Source organism: Arvicola amphibius, chromosome 12, assembly GCF_903992535.2.
Source record: "Arvicola amphibius chromosome 12, mArvAmp1.2, whole genome shotgun sequence".
NCBI lineage: Eukaryota > Metazoa > Chordata > Mammalia > Rodentia > Cricetidae > Arvicola > Arvicola amphibius.
In genome coordinates this window covers 163,200,960-163,221,142 of record NC_052058.2, presented here as the reverse complement: position 1 = coordinate 163,221,142, position 20,183 = coordinate 163,200,960, and the positions used below count along the sequence as shown (strand labels likewise).

The following is a 20,183-nucleotide window of genomic DNA, read 5'->3' as shown; positions in this document are numbered from 1 at the left end:
ACCAGTTCTAGCTTCTTGACCGAAACGAACTTCTCGATTCTGATCATCTCATTCCATCTCTATACCCACGTCCACTTCCTCGTGCAGGGGGCACTGTGGCCACCACAAGGGGCTTGTGGTTCCTTCCCCAGGCACACAAATAAGCGGCTACTGGTATGGAGTCTACCTTCTCTTTTAAGGCAGGTTTGGCCTTCATGGCGCTTGCAGATGCTCCCTGAGCAAATCAGGGACTAGAGGACTGTTTGGCACTTACTTCCTGCGACCTTAGCAAGCTTTCGGCGGTTTGCTTTACTTGAATATCTCACAACTAAACTAGTTGAATATGAAAACTAAACTAGAGGCGCTGCTTACGTGTGTCCTTTGACTGCAGTAGTCAGCCTGTGCTGCAGGCTTGTGTCCCTGCACCGGCCAGCTGGGTGGCTTAAGGGCAAGATACTTAACCCTATCTATGTTTCAATTTCCTTACCAGCGAAGCCTCTTGGCTGCTCTGGGAATTAAATGTGTCAATACATGCCTCCAGCACACAATTAATGCTCAATATGTATTAACTCTTAACTTTAGAAACCCCATTTTCAAAGGCCTCAACTGGATGTCCGTTTCCATCAAAACAGGAGCACCTCACAGAAATATATGTTACCACAGCTGCCAAAAACTAGTGGGTGACAATGCTCCCCCCCACCAGCGTGGCTCTTCTGACCGAACACAACAGCTTTAAGGCGAAGAACGTAGCTGCGTGCCGGTTCACAAGAATGCTGCTACCAACCAGGACATCCCCAAGCAGAGCAGAGGCAGGGAGAGCCTGCCTTCCCCCCTTAACAACAATTCAGTAAATATTTATGTTTCTGTACAGATAGCGGGTCAGGGAGAGTTCACACGTAAATTGGCGTTTAGCAGAGCGAGAAGAGCTCGGGTGTGAGTGGGATGATAGGAGAACCAGCTCCATGGAAGCCTGCAGCCACCTGCGGCTCTTGACAGAAGGCTGGGGAGATGGCGCAGGAGGGTGCTCCTGTGCATGGCTCTGGGATCCATGAATGGGTTGAGGACCAGCTAGAGAGAACACACTTCCTCAGCACACCTTGTATCTTTCTTACCCACTGCTATGCCTTGAATGGGCTTTGCGTCTCTGCCCACCCCTCCCGGCTCCTCCTTCACACCATGGTTGTGTTGATGGTATTTGGGAAATGATTAGGTCTGGAGGAGGTCATGAGGTTGGGGGCCTCCAGATGAGATAGGGGGCTTCCTAGGAGAGGGAAGAGGGGCCTAGGCATGAGCCTCCCCCACGTTCCGTTCTGCTATGTGGCGCCCTCCGTCACAACGTCACACAGCAAGAAGGTGCTCACTTGATGCTCCCTTATATGGCATTTCCTGAACTTCACATTTCAAGAGGCAACAGCAGTGCCACACCCAGGGCACAGAGTTTCAGAGCAATTTGCAATCGGCTGGCATGGGCTACTGTTCTCACGGTCTCCATCTCTGTGACCTGGCTCCATTTTATGGAAGAAACAGGCGTTTAGAGGAACTATATAACCAGATAGAAATGACAGGAAGATTATCAGGAGGCTGCCATGGCTTCTCTCAGGGGTAGGATGAGCTCTGGCCACCTCCTAACTGTGTGACTCCGGAAGGTTCCTCAAGCTAAGATAATAAATAGTTCGTTAGATGCTTTGCTAGCTGCAATGCTCTATGTCAGTATATGAGATTAAGAAATTTTGATTAATGCCATTGTTACTGTCTTCATCGTCACCATCATTTTTGATTTTATTTCTAAGCAAAATATTCTTAAGAATGCAAACCGTGAGCTAACTTAAGCAGATGGGGACATTGAAGGGTGCTCTGGTAAATGAGTAAATAGTGGGCCAGGCTGTCGTGTGTGAGGGCACCGATGCTGACCACACCTACGAGCCATCAAGTCCTTGGCACGGGCTCAGTGGCCAGTCTCTCCTAAGCACGACTCTTTGGGAGTCTTCTCTAGCAGCAGTCCAAGCACCACAAAGGTGCAGTGAGAACGAACCCTTTCTGGGAGAGCAACAGAGCAGTCGGTTACTGTGCTGCTGTCTCCAGAGATGCTGGGGCCAGAAGCCTTGCAATGGCAGCCTTTCTGCCTGGCTAAAGTGTCAGCAGAAAGCCCATCAGTGGAAATTGATAAATTAGGAACTGCAGATTCCTGCATTTCTTGTTAGACTCTGATATGGGTAATCTGATTTGGTCTATCAGTGGCCAGAGAAAGGGACTGGGGCAGGAGGGCAGAAGAAAAGTAATGTATTGAGCACAGAGCGTAGCCCTTCCCACCCTGGCTCATGCTTCTCATCACAGAGGTCAGGATGCTCCAGTTTACACGGTGGATAAAGGACAAGGCTAGGGCTTGAACCCAGACTCATGGATTCTACACTCAGCATTGGTGATTCATGTATGTACGTGTGTGTGTGTGGTATATATGACATACGTGTGTGCTGCACCTGCCTGTGGAGGCCAAAGGTGTACACTGGCTGTGCTGCTTGTTTTCCACCGTGTTCCTTTGAGTCATGGTCCTTAGGGAGGGAACCTTCAACTGGGTTCAGAGACACTGATGCCTGCCCCAGCAGGGTGGGGTTCAAACTGTCCAGGAGAACGAGCTAGGTGCTGGGCTTGTGCAGAAGGCTTGTCTCAGAAACGAAGCATCCATGTCTGGGGAGAAGCCCACATCTGGACCTTTCAGATGGCCCCCCAGTTGTATTTACATAGAGGCGGAGCATCGAACATCTGGGAGGGAGACATCCATAGACAGCAGGGCCTGGGCCGCCAATACATCTTTCCCCCTCCACAGTCCACAGGGGAAAGGGCTTGTTATCACCTGCTTACCCGAACTCAGTCAGGAAATTGACTGAACTCCTGCCGGGCTGAAGTTTTATCAGTGTTGCTTAACATAAGCAGAGGGTGGTATTTTTAGTTCTCTGTGTGTCAGAAAGGCCCCTAAACATTTTGGAGCTAACATGTGTTCTGCAGAATGAAGGTCCCGGGGAGCCCCTGGGCATGTACAAAAGCATAAATCTTACTTTCCTTCGTCCTTCAGCGATTGCTCTTAGAATCCTTTGTTTTCATCTGGGATAGGAAAGGCATGATTCTGTGCTAGATTCTGCAGACCAGAGGGGAGGTGTCTTTTCCCCCATGTCAGGGATTTGGGAAAGAAAGGCTTGCAGGGTCAAAGGGATGCACACGTTCATGACACCAGGACGGATCCTAGTGTCCGTCATTTATCCTAGCTTCCACATTTATGGTCAACATTACACCCCGAATACATTTACATAGCCCTGTTACTAGGGGGTACCCCTCACCATTTAAATAGGGGGGCAGTGCTGTTGAGAGTGCTGACTAAGAGCAAGGTATTCTTACATACTCCTCCACGGAAGCCGCACCATACCCTAGCCGCAATTTACAGACGAGAACCCAGGATCAGACAGGTGAAATGCTTGCTCAGGGGACCACTTTAGGAAGAGGGTATGGGTAGGAGTCACATCTCAGCTGTCCCGCCCAAAGCGCAAACTTTAAACCAACCTATACTACTTCCTCCCTGCTCATCCCCATCCTAATTTGTGTCAATGTTGTATCATCTCATTTCTAATAACACGGGCTCCTCCGGCAGTCCACTTGGCCTCTGGTCTGCTCACAGCCATTCCTTGGTAGCCTGGAACTGAGGGCTTCACTGGTAGTGAGCTGGCTGGAGCGTGGCCCTGTGCCCAGCCTGGCTGTGGGGACATCTCTAATCAGTGGCTGCTAGGCAGATGACAGATGGTGCCACTATTTGCGGGAGCCATCTTGCCTTCTGTTGGAGGTTTGTCAGAGGCCAGGCAACAAGGACAGAGACTCTGATCCCGAGCCAGAGGGTTCCCCTTCAAAGGGTTGGGCATGTCCAGGACTCAGGGACACAGCAGGACGTCAGTCTGCAGGAGGCTTTAGGATGGCTGTGCTGTCTACAATCCCAATCCGTCCAGGTTTTGCTCCCGAAGCCACAGATTAGTCCAAGTCCCTCTTACAGAATTTACCACCTCAGAGCTCAGACAGAAGGTGACACTCAATGTTTTATGTCCCTTGGTTTCATTTGTACTGAGTCGTCATTACATGACCTCCACTCTGGAGACTTGGCTGTCTGGGGACAGCTCTGCTTACCAGCTTTTACGTCCTGTTATGGAGTCAAAAATCTGCCTCCTTTTGGCTTCCTTCCTTCTGTAGGCCTCAGCTCTATTCCCCGGGAGTCTAGGAAATATGTCTAGTGTTTTGTTCCCCAGAATAATCCTTCCAGACTGAAGACAGGGCCAGTCTGTGTCCTTGCGTTCTCTGTCAGAGACAGAGACCTTGAGTCTCTGATGCTCTTCAAGTCCCTGCCTTCTTGGTAATTTCCCCCCAGGTCTGTCTTCCATAGGATCTTCTCCCTCTTTTAATCCGGCCCTTATAAAATTCAGGGGTGTGGACTGAGGAGCTGGATTGGATTTGGTCTCCAAGGAACCACAATGCTGTCAGAAGTTCAAACACATCTACTTTTGGGTCCAGCACAGAGAAGGCAAAGGAACAACGGACACAGATGGCCTAAGGACAGAGATGGGACCTCTAGAACTCTAGGCCTCTGCTGCATGGGGAGATGATCTCTGAACTCAGCCACCAGGCTGAGTCTGGAGTCACCCAGTGGACCAGAGAGGAATATCTTCTTCATTGTCCCTTAGCTTTCCCAGGGGAAGCTGCTGGGGCCTTATTAGATTGATGCCCTCTCTTTCCACTGCATCCTTCTCCATCCTCCCCAGGAAGCCAGCCCCATCCACTTCTCAAATCTTCCCGGACTCCAGTTTCTTCCTGAACACCACCTTGGGACATTCCCTACCTCCGTCAAAGTTGACTGACTAGTATCTCTGTCCTTTCTCCCAGGAAGCCCTGGCAAGAGCTGAGGCGGCAACTCGGTCTATTTGGGTGCCAACTATGCGTGAAGTTTTCTTTTCTCCCGACTTTCCGCAGGCTGGGTCTAGACCTGCACTATGAAATACTCAGAGTCGAGCGGAGACGCTGGTTGATTGAACAGGTCCCACTGAGGCCAAGTCTTAGCCTGCAATTACCCGGAGCTCCCACCAGGACTCCTCCTCAGGGGATGGGGATGGGGAAACTGAGGGTGCTACCAGGCTCTCGGGGCAGCAGGCAGCAGTTCAAGGCTTCTGGAAACAGTAAAACATTCAGTGAAATGCTACTCAATGGCTATAACACTATGGGCTCAGAGCCTTCGGGGACTGACCCAGGATCCGAGTGTGGCAGGGGCAAGAACATCACTTTTTTTTTTTAAAAAAAAATGTTTTTAGTTAATTCTTTGAGAATATCATACAATTTATTTTATTCTACTTCCTCCTCCCCTCAGATACGTTCTTTGGGACTGTCAACTTATTATCTAGATTTCTTTCTTTTTTTCTTTTTTTTGTTTTTCGAGACAGGGTTTCTCTGCAGCTTTTTTAGAGCCTGTCCTGGAACTAGCTCTTGTAGACCAGGCTGGCCTCGAACTCACAGAGATCCGCCTGCCTCTGCCTCCTGAGTGCGGGGATTAAAGGCGTGCGCCACCAACGCCCGGCAAGTTTATGTTTCTTTAATATCCCTGTTTTCTGATTGGGCATTCTCCATAGCCACCTGTTCCTATTTTATTTAATAATTTTTAATCCTTTAAAAAAAAACTTTGTATTTACTCTGTGTGGCTTTGGCACCATGTATCTTCATCAGTTTTGGTCAGCCCACGGGCCCTCCCCATCCTCACCACCAGGGTGGGCTCTTCGGCACCACCCAGACAGGAACTTCTTATTTTTATCTCCTCTGCTTACAGCATCCTCTCCTCGGTCACTAAGCACCTGCTCAGGTGGCTGGAGCCCCAGGTCCCATGACGTACATTCCAAATACCAACTTCTCTTTAGAGAACACCTCCCTGGAACCAACATGAGTCCTGAGATTTGAATATGGGTAGCAACAGCCTGGGATCCCAAGGAACACATGGGACTTGGTGTCATAGTGAGGGAGGCTGAGGCGCAGCTACAGTCCAGCAGTGGGGGCACAGAGGTTGCCAGCTTCTTCCTGGGTCCTTCCACAGCCTCAGTCCGCCATACAAGACGGTGAATATCAGATCTGTGTCTGAGGACTTCCCTGATCTTCCAGAGCGCGCGCGCATGCGCGCGCACACATACATACACACACACACACACACACACACACACGTGCACACGCACGCACACACACATGCACACGCACGCACACACACACGTGCACACACACACAGAGACACAGACACACACACATGTACACACACACACACAGAGAGACAGACAGACAGACACACACACACACACAGACACACGCACGCACACACACACACACACACACACACACACACAGAGCTGGCTGTCAAGTTCCAGAATTTCTGTATGTTGCATGAACCACAACCCCCCTTAGACACACGAGGTTGGTTGGTGAGGGTGTCCCAGAAAGGGATGTCACATGGAAAGCAAGGCAGAGAGAAGTAAGTGACTTTGGCAGAATCTCACTTGCATGTCTGGGTACTCAAGTTTGGAAGTGGTGGAGAAAAGTCCTTTAATGATGGGAAAACCCTAAGTGCCTGAAGCTGCCTCCATTTCCAGTCATTAGGGTAGATATTAGGGCCCTCTTGCCAGTAGCTGGGTGGCCAAGCAATTTTCATTTCAATAATTAGCCTCTGTAAGTCTCACAGAACTGGAGACAGATAAAGGCAGGACCAGCCTCTCACAAAGCTAATTGTGCCCAGCGTTGTGCACGCCTAATCAAGCCGTGCAGTGCCTCCATCCCTTTCATCCAAAGGCTCAAAAGACTTCACCATCAGTAATTAAGCCTCCTAAGTGTCTTAAGGAAAGGAATTCTCCAGGGCAGTCAGAATGGAGAACATCTGCCAGGGTGGAGGTGGTGGAGAAGGCAGCTGCTAGAACAGTAGGGAGCCAAAAAGAGGTCTCCATCCCTGAGAATGGCCCTCAATGGCTACTCACCTCTGAGCTTTCTGCCACAACAGGGTAACTGATGGCTTCAACTGTACCTGGCTAAGCCACAAAAAGCCTTTCTTAATTAATAACAGGACTATTCTATGGAAGATACATCTGTTAAAAAGTTCCGACGAGGGTGATTAAAAACCACTCTCTCGGGTTCTCAGACTTGGAAGGGAATGTAAATGAGGGAGCCACCCAAGACTTGTCGGATGCTGGGCGACTTCTGTACATCCACACAGACCCCGCCAGCCCTGGATGGACCTGCGATGACAGGGCGCTTATGCCTATCACATTCCATCCCCCGATGCTGGCCTTACACGGCCCATTCTGCTAGTGAACTAACACTTAGCTTTCTTTAAAAGAGATTTCCCACTGCCCTAGCTCTGTTTTAGAAAGCTCACAAACCAGAAAACCGTCCTCCAGGAGAAGACTTCTTCTCCCCAGGCTCTAGAAAGCAGTAGAACATAGTGCATAAAGATGCAGGCTTTTTATCAAAAGCACCATACAAACAGGAAAAATAAATTGTTAAGTCATCCTTCTCTGAAATTCTTGTGTTTTACAAAAGTCTGTGGAGGATGAAAAGTTAAGCTACAAAGTGGGAGAAAATTTGTGCAAACCACCCGTCGACAAAGGCCTAGCAGGGAGATCCCACCAGGAACCCAAAACTCAATAGTGAACTAAACAAACACTCCAAAGAGATGAGTAAATATCTTACCAAAGAGGCTATACAGATGGCAGAGAAGCCCAGGGGGGAAATGCTCAGCATTGTTAGCCACCAAGGAGATGGGAATTGAAATCACTATGAACTATCGCCCTATACGCATCAGCAGGGCTAAAATGAAAAATAGCAACAACTCTCAATGCTGACAAGGATGCAGAGAAACTGGATCACCCATGCATTGCTGGTAACAATGAAAAATGGCACCGTCCCCCCTGGAAAATAATTTGGCAAATTGCTTAGAAAACGGAGCATGCAATTACCGGACAAGCTAGCAATTGCACTCTTGGGCATTTAGCCCTCAAAAATGGAAACTTATGTGCACACAAAAGCCTACATGAAAACATGTACTGGGGCGATACTCTGAATAGCCAACAGCTGGAAATGGGCCAGACGTCGCTTGACGGGATTGGTTATATCAAAGCACAACCCATGGTATTTCCACGGAATACCACTTGATGACAAAAAGGAATGACGTAATGACGACACCCATGAATCTCCGGGGACTTATACTGAGTGTGGGGGGGGGGGGCGGGCAGCACAGAAATCAAGCACTTCCATAACATTTTGGAAATGCCAGTGCTTTAGGAGGGGAGACCAGAGAGGGATCTGGTGGAGTGTGGCTGCAAAGGACATCGTGAGGGAGAGGTCGCAGCACCTCTCCTGCAGGCTCAGCTCTCCCCACCGTCACACTATGTAGAACTAACCAGGGACTCTCACGTGAAGTAAGAAACGGGGGTAAGGAAATGGAGTGTCCCAATGCTAACATCCTGGTGGTGACATGTGCTCTCGCGTTAATGGCTAGAAAACTTCGACTGGAGAAACCGTGTAAGGGACGCACAGAGTATCTCTGCATTATTTCTGTATGTGCACTACAATTGGCTCAACAAAATATTTTTAAATGAGGGTTTCGAGTCGATGCATTTTGAGTCAGGCACACCTGCATTTGAATGCTGAATCTGTTTATGTGCTCCTGTGCTCATTTGGACAATTAAAGTACCTGAGCCTCAGTTTCCCCATCCACAAAATGAGGGTAGTGCCTGTCATTCTGTAGGGCTGTCCTGAGGTTTAGATGAGGTAATAGAAGTACTCCACTTTGGCCCTGGCACAGAGCAAGGGCTCAGTCAACAACAGGTGTAGACTATGCTTCTTTATCCTGGATAAATGTTTCTGTACCTTAGCCCAGTTCAGTTATCACCTGCCCTTTCTCCTTTCTGCCCATCTTCCTCTGAAGAAAGGTTATTTTTGGTCAATATTCCTCTTTGGAGACCCGATGACTCCAGATGCACTGGGGAGGTCTGACTTCAGACGCCATGTCACCTTGATAATGCCAGGTTGACAATGACAGAGCCTGGTGAGTCTCGTTACCATGGACAACGCTGACATCTTAGGATTCTAGCCACAAAGACACACGTTTCATGCCATTTATTTTCTATGCAATAGCCTTTTCCCTAAGAAGAAAGCAAGTGGCCCAGTTTCATAGTCATCCAACCCTGGGTATCAGCATTAACGCAAACACTACAGGCATGACGCCTTGCGTTTCTTCCTGAATCTCCAAGACGTCCCTAGAACCTAGGTATGCTGACAGATAGCTATAGTAACAACTTCCGACGAATCACATCTCCTTGTATTCAAAACCCGTGCACCCTAACCCTGCCTCCAGGGTTGGCCATGTGTCTTCCATCTTCTGGACCGTAAGCCTAAAAACAAACTCAAAGCAGAGGCAGGGAAGAACCTTGAGTATCAGGGCTTGCCTTTTCTTACTGCTGTTGGGCAATTACAAATACAAAGGACTTTGGATCTTGATGCTAGACCCAGGGCTGAGCAGCAAGCTTTTACTGGATTTAGCCACATGTGCGAACCCCTAAATGCACTCACCTACCCAGCTCCATGACCTTCAGAACCAATGAAGGATTAGTGTAAATTACTAGATTTTGGAGTAGCATATTACATGGTAAAGAGAAACTGATATAAGCATTACTATAATTTCCATATCATAGGTAAGGCGACGGAGTGAGGCTCGGATGATTCAAGTGGAAAACAGCACCTTAGGACTTGTACACTGCTCCCTCTCTCATTTTTGCGTGATTTAAGCTACCCCTCTTCCATAGCTTACTGCGTATATTGGTAGTAGTCTCTATTTAAGTGACTGCTTAGCCATATGCTCTAAGCTGTGTGCTCCCAAGCCCCTCAAACAGTAGGCATTTAATATATAATGATTGGTTAACTGGATAAAAGCGCAATATCTCTGAGCAGCTGGGCTATTTCAGGCAGGAGACTCACACCCAGGGAGGAGGACCCTGTTGCCCAGTTGCATAGCTAGCAGGGCCTGAACTCTGGCGAAGCTCTGCTCTTCTGGCCCCGAGTGTAAAGGTCTGCCCTTCAATTTTCCATGCATCCCGAGGGCGAGACAGATGAGGAAATGAGTAACTGCCCCCACAGTTAGGAGGGAACGTTTCTGGATGAATTCCATATGTTTCAGGAATGCCAATCTCCGTGCTAAGAGGATTCTGATCGAAACAAGCTCCCAGGTGGAGCAGAAGCATACCAGCGTGAACCCCACTGCTTGGGATGGGAGATGCCGGTCAGTTGAAATCCTGGGTGAGCTTGTGCCTTCCACCCCCGTGCAGACCCAGGAACTTGACTACTAACCTGCAGACTCAAGGCACAGAACAGCCCCTTCTCTCCTCAGCTCTAGGTCAGGCTGTACGTGGGACCAGCTTCAAATGCCTGCATCCTTTCGTCCTGTCCTCCTGCTCTGTTTACTACACCGAAGTGATGCTCTCAATATGCTCCTAACCACTTGGTCCCAGGAACCCCGACTGTACCTGAGATGGTGTTTACCTTGACAGCAGCCATCAGGCACCGAGACCAAGCGTATCCCTCTGTTGCCTCCGTGAGCTCCTGCGAACTGTCTCCTGGGTGGCTGTGGCGTCTCTCTGCCTTTTAGGAAGGTCTTGAGTTAGTCCCCTCTGTGGGGAAGCCCCAGCCCTTGCCCTTCCACAGTCTAATGTTACACTTGGGTCATGGCAGCCTGGCTTCCTGAGGACTTTGTTCTCTTGATCAGAGACCTAAATTTGTTTTCATTAAGAAACGCTGCCCGTCACTCCATCAAGTCTGCCCTTTCGGGTTGTTAACCTCAATTAACGGTGCCAGCCTTGGAGGCCACTCTGCAGGAGAGGGAGGGGGCAGGCCACTTGGTCTCAGCAGGCTGGATTACAGGGGCTGCGTCTGACTTTGACTAGGCAGCAGAAACCCCCATTTACCCGGCTGTCTTCTTAACAGACCACCCACCCACACTACCTTAGAGAGGGGCAGCCGTGGCCACTGAGAGCCCTCACTCTGGGGTCAGGATTCACACCCCTGCTCTGTCGCGTCCTAGGGTATGCCATGACACATCCTCCTTTCCCCTCCTCCCGCTTTCCTCCTCCTCTCCAAAGTGGAGACACTGATTCTACCCCTGGGGGCAGCTGCTGATTTAACAAGGCAAAGCACTTAGAACAGACCACAGCTAACACTTGGCAGGCTCCCCCTCCCGCCCCGTGTGTGTGTGTGTGTGTGTGTGTGTGTGTAAGGAATATGCATACGTGTGTGGATGTGAGGTCATTCCTCAGGAACTGTCCCCCTCATATTGTCCACCTCAGTTTTTTGAGGCAGGGGCTCTCACTGGCCTGGAACTTGCAAAGTAGGCTCTGCTGGACAGCTGGTGATTCCTAAGACTTCCGGTCTCTGCTTCCCCAGCCCTAGATCCATAGTATATATTATATTTATTATTATTATTATTATTATTATTATTATTATTATTATTATTATTATTATTATTGTGGGTCCCAGGAAGCAAACTCGCGTTCTTATGGTTACAAAGCTAATACATTCTGGACTGTACAGTCTTCCCAGCTCTGGAACTGGCTAGTTCTTCACCGCAATGCTCTCACGGCAGCTCGTATTCCGCTCTGGCCTTCTCCACCCACTCATCCTCGCGGTGAGACACAAATAAGTCTGTTTAGCAGGACTTATTCACTCCTTTCGCCACAGAATAAATGTTTATTGGGTCCCTATAATATACCCTGATTAGTGATCAAATACAGTGTGATAAGGATCTAGGCAATGATTGATCAGGCATGATCGGGTTTGAGTCTCACCCTTGAACATGGTTGGCATAAGCCATGGTAAACCACCCAGGCTTTGCCTTCCTCCTTGCCATGGCTGTTATTTTCCTGATGACCTATACCAGTGTCTGATTGGTCCCTGCAGAGGCACAATGTGGCAGTGCCTTCCCAGCAGAGCCCCTGGTCTCGTCCAGCTCAAGCCAGCAGGGAAGAGAGGGAGCCCTCTCTTCTACCATCCCAGCAATCATCCCAGGTCACTGTGCCGACCCATCCACTCTGGGAAACCTGAACCACCTTCAAAGAGGAGTTTTTAATTGGCTTAGGCTCTGTGCCCACTGCAAAACAGCTTCCAAAAATAGGATTAGTGCCCCTCCCACTCTGCACAGCCAGCCAAGGCCCCACATCCAGGGCAAGTGGCTGGACACTGGCCCGCTTTGCTGAGATTTTCCTGAGATGCACCCTTGTGGGGTTGGTGGTGGGATTGCTAGGTCCTGTGTCTTCTTTGTCCCATGAATTCAAGAAATGGGTGCTCAGGAGAGCCTCAGGTGAAGAAAGAATCGAGTAGGGCCTGGCCAGTGATTCTTCCAGATAATATGCAGTCTTAACAGTTAAAACTATGACGAGAGATTGGCTTCACATTGCCAGATGGCCCAGGCTACCCTGAGAATACACCAGGCTGAGGCCTTACCTGGACCCATCACAGCTAGTCCCACCGTGACAGCTAGTCACACCACAGCTAGTCACACCACACCTAGTCACACCACAGCTAGTCACACTACAATGTCAGTTAACTTGAGACTACCCTGAGCAACAGGTGTCGAAGGCTCCTTCCAGCAGGTCAGAGGTCAGCAGGAGGAGTACGGAGTTTCTCTCAGGAGAACTAACTCTGGCACTGGCTTCGTGATCATTGGCAAATGGCTAGACTGTACACATCACAGCCCAAATGTTGGCTTTTTCTTATTGGTCACCTTGTAGGTACCTGGTGAAGCTTGCTCGCCACATCCTTACCATCTTATATAAACCCCATCTTTGGTGGACAAGGACTTGTCCTATACACTCTAGGTCTTTGTGTTATGTGCATGGTGCGTTTGTGTGCATGAGGGTGCAAGTGTATACAGGTATAGCTTGTATGGTCGGCCGGCAATGGGAAATAACCAAACTAGCCTTTTATGAAATACTCAGCTTTAATAAATGGGAGAAACTTATAGAGCAAAAGTTCCAGCGAAGAGCAGGGAACCAAGAGAGAGAGAGGCTTACCCAAACACGGATCTTTTAAAGGTATTTTGTGCCCTGGAGCGGCCACACCCCTTAGACAAGGGATTGGTCAGCTACCCCATCATACAGGCCAGCGGATGTGGGGGATGGAAGACAATTTTGTGCTTTATGCTTTAGGCAGCATCTCCCTATACTTGAGACAGGGTCTCTCATTGGCCTGGAGCTTACCTACTAAACTATGCTGTCTAGACAGCAAACCTGAGCTCTTCCTGTCTCTGCCTTCCTAGCGTTGGGATGGCAAGCATGCACTTCCACACTTGGAAAGGGCTTTACACGAGCTCTAGGAAGTCAACCCATGTCCCCATGCCTGACAGACTACCGTCGTCCCATGGCACCACCCCACTTTGGAAGGGAAGCGGCATTCAGAGGTTTACACAGTGAGCCTCATCGTTTCGTTCCAACTCTGCTAGGAGGAAGGTTTACAGCCAGAGACGTTGAGAGTGTGTCACACCAGCAGGTACACATGGCCTCGAAACCGTGCAACACAAAATATGTGTTATTCCCATTGAGGAAATGAAGCCTTGTCCCAGGTCACACAGCTGGCAGGAGGTGGATCTGGGATTCAATCTCCCCCCGCCCCACCCCCAGTCCTAGTATCCCTTCTCCTAGGCTGTAGCTGCCTCTTTCACAACAGCCTGTGAGAGGATTTCCCTGATGCGGGACAGGGGCCACAAATCTGCAGAAGCAATCAGGCTGATGGTATTTAAAGACTCTGCTATTTGAAAAATATAACAAGCAGTTAAGAATAAATGCCAAACCTCTGACTGGTTAGAAACACCACCTGGGGGCACAGAGGTTTGCCGGGGTGATGGAAGCTTCCTGCCGAAATGCAACAGTGTTGCAGACACTTGTGCAGAAGCGAGGCAGGCTGGGAGCTGGCAGAGGAGGCAGGGTCCGGGGAGAGCCGCAGAGTTTTCCAAGCTCCGCTTTCCTCTGGTTGCTCATCTAGTTTCTGCAGGGCACATCTCTGAAGGCAGGACCAGCCATCCTCCTGAGCCAGAAGCCAAGGCCCAGAAGCACTGAGAGCATCTCCAAAGCTGCACAGCTGGGATTTTGAACCCTCAAATGTTACACTGAATATATATGTGCTACATATAAGTTTTAGCTCCTGTATGCTTCTGTTGCCCACTCCACAGGTACTGCCTGGGTTCTGTGAGTTCACATCTCGCATCACCCTTTCCTAAGGACCTCATCTGAACTAGTTAGCGTACACCAAGGGATACCCCAATGGGGTTTCTGTAGTCCAATCCTGTAGGGTCACACTATCTAGTCAGGAACCAATCCAGTAGCCCATCCCCACCTGAGCTCCTGCAGCAGTGAAGCTTCCCTGGGCTAAATGAGAGAAGAGCTAGCCTGGCTTCTTCAGGAAAAACTGATCCCTGGGAGAGTTGGGAGGGGGCAGTGGGCATGTGCCAGTCCCTGGTGTTAGGGAGACAAAAGAGGGACCAGATTATTGGCTCTAGGGCCCTCATCTCTGGACTAAACTGGGTGGGTGCTCAATTACTTCTTATGTGCTTTACATGCATGTTCTTCTGGGGTTTCGCGTGTATTGCCAGATGCTTGTTAAAAGCAAGTTGGGAAAAGTACTTCATTGACACACAGATTTGGCCTGGCCTCAGAGAGAGCTGTACAGAACACTGGCGCTTCCAGGGGCGGGGTGGTAACCTCACTCCTTCATTCTTTATTTTCACATTTGGGAACTCTATCATGAACGGCAGCTGGCTCTTTCTACATCTTTTGGCTCCCTGTTATGAGCTAGCTAGCACTCTAGGCTGCAGAGATACAGAAACAACAACAAACACATCTCCCATTTTACCTGCCTTCTCCCACCCTCTGAAAGTTTCTCCTCTGGGACCGAGACCACAGTCATGCCCCTGTGGTGGCATCATCCAGCTAAACGGGAGAGCTGTCCTGGCCCTTCCTTTGATGGCTTGGTTACTCCACTGCCCAGTTACAGCTACAGCAGTTAGCAGCCTGTCGGAAATGCAGTCTCAGGCTCCACCACAGAGCTCCTCGGTCTTTATCTGAAATTAGACCTTCGGGGTTCCCTTGTGATCCTCCAACCCTAAGACGCATGTGTGGTGGCACATGCCCACATCCTCTCCACCCTGTTTTCAAACATAATACTCTTAATACCGCTCTATCCTTACCTCCTCCCCTCTCCTTCAGCATCTGTCTACACTGTCCTCTGCCTAGAACATCTTCCCTTCACACGGGCAGCTAAATCCTCGCAAGGCAGGCCCGCATGTCCCTGGGGTTCCCTCGACTCCCCTTTTCCCTTCCATATGACCCTCGAGGCCTAGCCTCCTCTCTCTTGGAGCGCAGGGGTCAGCAGTTTCTCTGCCATGTATGCAGGCATCCACCTTGTTACACATATGGAGAGTTACACATATGTTACACATCTGCCTAGTTACACATACGGAGAGTCCAGGAAGACTCAGGCATGTGCCTCTTCTTCCCTTCATGCCCATTCTTTCAGATCCCACCTCAGTCCCTGTGCCTCCAGGCCAGCGGTTCTCAACCTGTGTGTGGCAGGGTCACCTATGACCATTGGAAAACACAGATCTTTACCTAACAATTCATAACAATAGCAAAATTACAGTCATGATTAGCAAGGAAAATAATTTTATGGTTGGGAGGCAGGGTCACCACAACACGAGGAGCTGTGTTAAAGGGTTGCAAAACTGTGTTAAAGGGTTGCAGCACTAGGAAGGTTGAGAACCACTGCTCTAGTTCCTGGGGTGCAGAAGGGATTTAGAGATTGCCATGGGAACACACAGTTCAGCCAGAAAGACAGACTGCCAGACTTGTAAGTACGAACACATGTTCTCAGCACAGATCTGTAAATAGAATGTTTATTAACCCGAACCCTTTTTGGGGCTACTTAGAAGCAAGGAAACCATCACTGTCTCCCCTCCTCTTCCTAATGGTTCCCTGAGGGATAGCCCCTGGATTCCAAGTCATGTTCTCAGAAGCCTCAGTTATGTGAATGGATCTACCTTGGCCCATCCTCTCAATAAACAAAGTAACACATTAATTATTACCAGCAAAGATTTGCTGAACACTTACTTTGTGCCAGGCCATTAAGGGTGCTATTTGGAGTATAAATAAAATTAACCCCTGCTTGCTGACCTCTCTGAGGCTTCTCCTCCAGCTCAGAGGAAGGTTTAAGAATGTGGAAAACTGAGTGGCCCAGCAAGATTCACTGTTTCCAGAGTAAGACCCTTTACCTTGAACAACCTCATTTTCTCTATATCTGTATTTCGAGGATTACAGTTTCTGCGTTGTCCACAAGTTTGAGAAACTCAAACATAACCTCAACTTTGAAAAGTATGTGGCAATTTATAAAACACTATATTAATTATACCAACGGTTATAAAGGCAGCCACAGATGACGGCCAATTCAAGACTCATTGTCTACCCACTATTTCCCAGGCTAAATTAAATTTGTCTAAGGCAAGTCAGACAAATAAGACAAGCCTGCCTAGTTCCTGTTTGCCAGCTATTCAATTTCTCAGACTCCCTGACAGCGACTGGCAATCACATGGCTTTATTCTGGCCAATAAATTGGGAAGGACGCTCACTGGTGGGAGGAACTTGAGAGGGGAGTGGCTGATAACAGTAATTTCCTTCTTATAAAGGTGAGGTCAGCCGAGGTGAAGCCCTGCATTGAAAGACAGGATTCCATCAAACCAGACTTAAGGATGGTGACGTAACTCTGCTCCTTTCTGCCTCCCCTATCTCCCCGCCCCTGGGGCACCATCTACCATGAATGACAGCTTCAGCCTCCAAGGATGCTGTCTGGTGGCAAACTGTGCAGGCCAAGCTGATGTGACAGAGGCTATTGATTCTGAAAGCACTGTGGCCCTGGAGGGGAAGACCTTGGGGCATAAGAAGCACTAGACACAATGAGAGAAAAAAAAACAGGGGCCCAAGCCAGAGTAGGGTACCTCAGAGGCCAGAGAACACTGGGGGTAGCATTGGGTCTGCACCCCCATAGCTCTGTCTCACAGGAGCCTATCTCTTTAATGGGATGGTTGTCCCAAACTGGGCTCCCGCCTTCTCTAGAACTACCCTTTCTCTCAACACAGCAAATGGTTACTAATCAGAACAGACCCTTAAGAGCCTACAGGTGTGGTATGGAGTGAGACATACCAGTGCTGACTCCGCCCACAGCCTTCGGCTCATAGATGAGGAAATTAGAGGTGTGGAGGGGTAATTAGGCTTCTCCAAAGGGCCAAATTCTGAGCTAGGTCTTCAAGTCTTTGTGGTTAAGGCCTGGGTTGTCTACCACAGTAGCCATCCACAGCATGGCATGGCTAGATTTAAGTTTCCAATTGCAATTAAGATAAAATTAAGGTTTTAATTTTTATTAGTCACACGTCCTGAGTACAACAGACACATGTGGAGGCAGGAGTAGCCTAGGACCTTGGTATGGTCAGAGAATAATACAAGTTAGCACAGGGATCCAAACATGCTGTCTCCTGTTTGAAGGAACAGAAACGGGTGGGGGAAGAGAACCTTCTCAAGTATAAACAACGGTCACTGTACAGTGTGCCTGATGTCTGCTGGCTGCCTGTCTTTCATGCCAGTTATACACCACGTGGCCAATAAGACAGCGGGATACAGGGATACGACAAAGACTTGGGCAAGGCCGGGCGTGCAAGCTGGAATTCCGACCCTGGTCCCTCTACTGTGCCTCTGTTGCAAAGGACCATTTTTGGCAGCGTCTCCTCCCTTCACTCATTTCTGAAAGGATGAACTGGATCTTTTCAGTGAGGGAAACCAAATTCCAGAAGGGATGGGACCTGATGGATAGTTGTCACCTAGGCCCAGAGGGAGGTGACTTTCCCTTCAGGGCACCTCTGCTTCTTTTGCGGGCCCGGGAGACAGGTCATAGGGCAAACTCATTCTTTCCGGGGCCCTCCCTTCACAGGCCAGGCTGAGGCCTCCATAAATCAGGCTCCATCCACCCCTTGGACCCCAGACTGTAGTGGGAGTGAGGGGTACAGCTTCTAGAAGCCGAGGCTTCTCAGTTCCCCCAGGGAGCTTGCAGCAGCTTCAAAGGCTGGGCCTGATTTATGAGACTGCTGATGGCTCCAGGCTGTCCCGGATCTATGCCTGTCCCAGCCCCAAGTTGAGCAGTTGACCAGAGGTGGGTTAAAACATCCGAGGCCAGACCTAGCAGAGGAGGTCAGATCGGTTCATCTGCTCTCCAGAGGGCTCGGAGTCAGCTATGTCCTTCAGGGGAGGATGTCCCCAGTCAAGCCCATTTTCACCTTGCTGGGAAGTGGAGTGGGCGAGGGGCAGAGGTGGCATGGTCTGAAAACCTTGGATGTGGGGCCCTGGTTGTTTGAGGCCTGCCTGTGACACTCACACCTCTGCTATGCCCAGCATCCAGTCTTTGGCCTTTCTCTCTTGATCAGGAAAGACAAACGACCGTCACGGAGAGCAGAGGGCAGGCTCCTTCGTGTCCCCCCACATGCGCTACTGCGTGGGGGAAGAACAGTGAGGCACTGGCCGCGAAACACCTAGAAAACAGGACAGTTCTGACGCCACGGCCAGCGCCAGGCCTGTAGCCTGTGGGAGAGTTGGGAACCAGCTTGCCTCAAAAAGCCTCATTAGCCTAAGGCCTCAAGGGGACCAATCCCATCTTCCTGCAGTGAGGAACCAGACTCCCTAGGGTTCAACAAAGCCCTAACTCTCTTAGTTCTCTGAAAGCCATGGTGCCAGTCTGCATTTACCCCAGCAGGTACTAGGCCACCCTGTTATTATTATTTCTTCTGGTAGCCTAAAAAAGTAGACATTTTCACCTGATTTGCAGGAGTTTGGAGGGATTTATGACTCATGGGTAGTTCATGCACAGCAGTGTAAGAACTTGGCCCAGCTACATTATCTCCTACCTCCATTATGCTCCCACTGAGCACTGTAGCCTCAAAGAAAGGGCTAGCCTGGGTTAACCCAATGAAATTGTGTGTGCCATACGATTGCCACCTCTTTGTTGCTCTGTCCAGAGAATGCCCCAACTCCAGGAAATAACAAACACACACAGTAGAGCTGGCAAGGGTGGACACTAAAGTCTGAGCCTGGATCCAGCTGCCAGCCAGGCTTCTTAGCAGCTGTGTGACTTAGCAGTGTGATTCTCCAGAAAGAACCTCTCTGATCCGTGTCCGGTTCTGCCCAGCTACCCGACCCAGGGAACAGATTATTCCCACGAAGCTTCTACCATCACACTGGTCCAGGGTAAGCAATGGACGGATGTTCAGGATGGCGATGGCCCTGCTGCCATCGGCTCCAGTAAGGAAACAGAATGAGGAAAGTTCTGTGGACTCTACGGAGGTGTGTGGGGGTTCTGTGGTGTCATAATGCTGGGGTGACAGTGTTACACTGCTACAGGGACATCCAGATGGAGCTTGTCCACACGGACAGGCACCGGGGAAGTTTCCAAGGCTCTTCTTTATGTCCACCCAAACCTGGAAAGCACCAATTCCCTGCCCTCCCGCCTTCCCCGTGGTCAGCTCTGAAGATAGCAAGCAGCTGTCTGGCCAGTCATTCCTTGGGATCTGTCCCCTGCTCAGCTAGGCTGGGATGCCAGAAGACCAGGCCTAGCCAAACATATGGGCCTGCAGCCTAGTAAAGCCCACAGCTGGGCCATGGGCTGACTTTTCTTCTGTTCCTTGGAATACTCTGGCAACACTAAAATAGTTTCAGCAACTTATAGACATTTTCCCAGGGTATTCTGGTCTCTAAGGGAACAATCTGCTCCTTTCTCACACTTTTAAATCCCTTTCTTGGAAGACCAGTTCTTGTGTGAGTACGCGAACACTAGCACACGCAGACACACACACACACACACACACACACACACACACACACACACACTTAATTTCGTCCTGGATATAATGAATAAGATTTCAGTGTATAGACTTTGAGCCTGGCAAATCTCAATGACTGGATTTTATTTGCATGTTCTTTATAATGAAGTTCTAATTATTAAGTTTTTTTAAAAAATATGTCAACAATGCATCAAATAATAGCAATTACTATACTATTCGTTAAGCTCATGCTAATTTTAAA

General features: G+C 49.4%; 1 protein-coding gene across 2 annotated transcripts in view; it reads right to left on the bottom strand.

The window, feature by feature from the left end:
- Tenm4 (teneurin transmembrane protein 4) overlaps positions 1-1,490 on the bottom strand; it is a 362,508-nt gene extending 361,018 nt beyond the window's left edge. For both annotated transcript variants that reach the window (XM_038313737.1, XM_038313739.1), the window contains exon 1: positions 1,481-1,490. In XM_038313737.1, the coding sequence (XP_038169665.1) occupies positions 1,481-1,490 (10 nt within the window). The remainder of the gene's footprint in view (positions 1-1,480) is intronic.
- Positions 1,491-20,183: the final 18,693 nt, after the last annotated feature.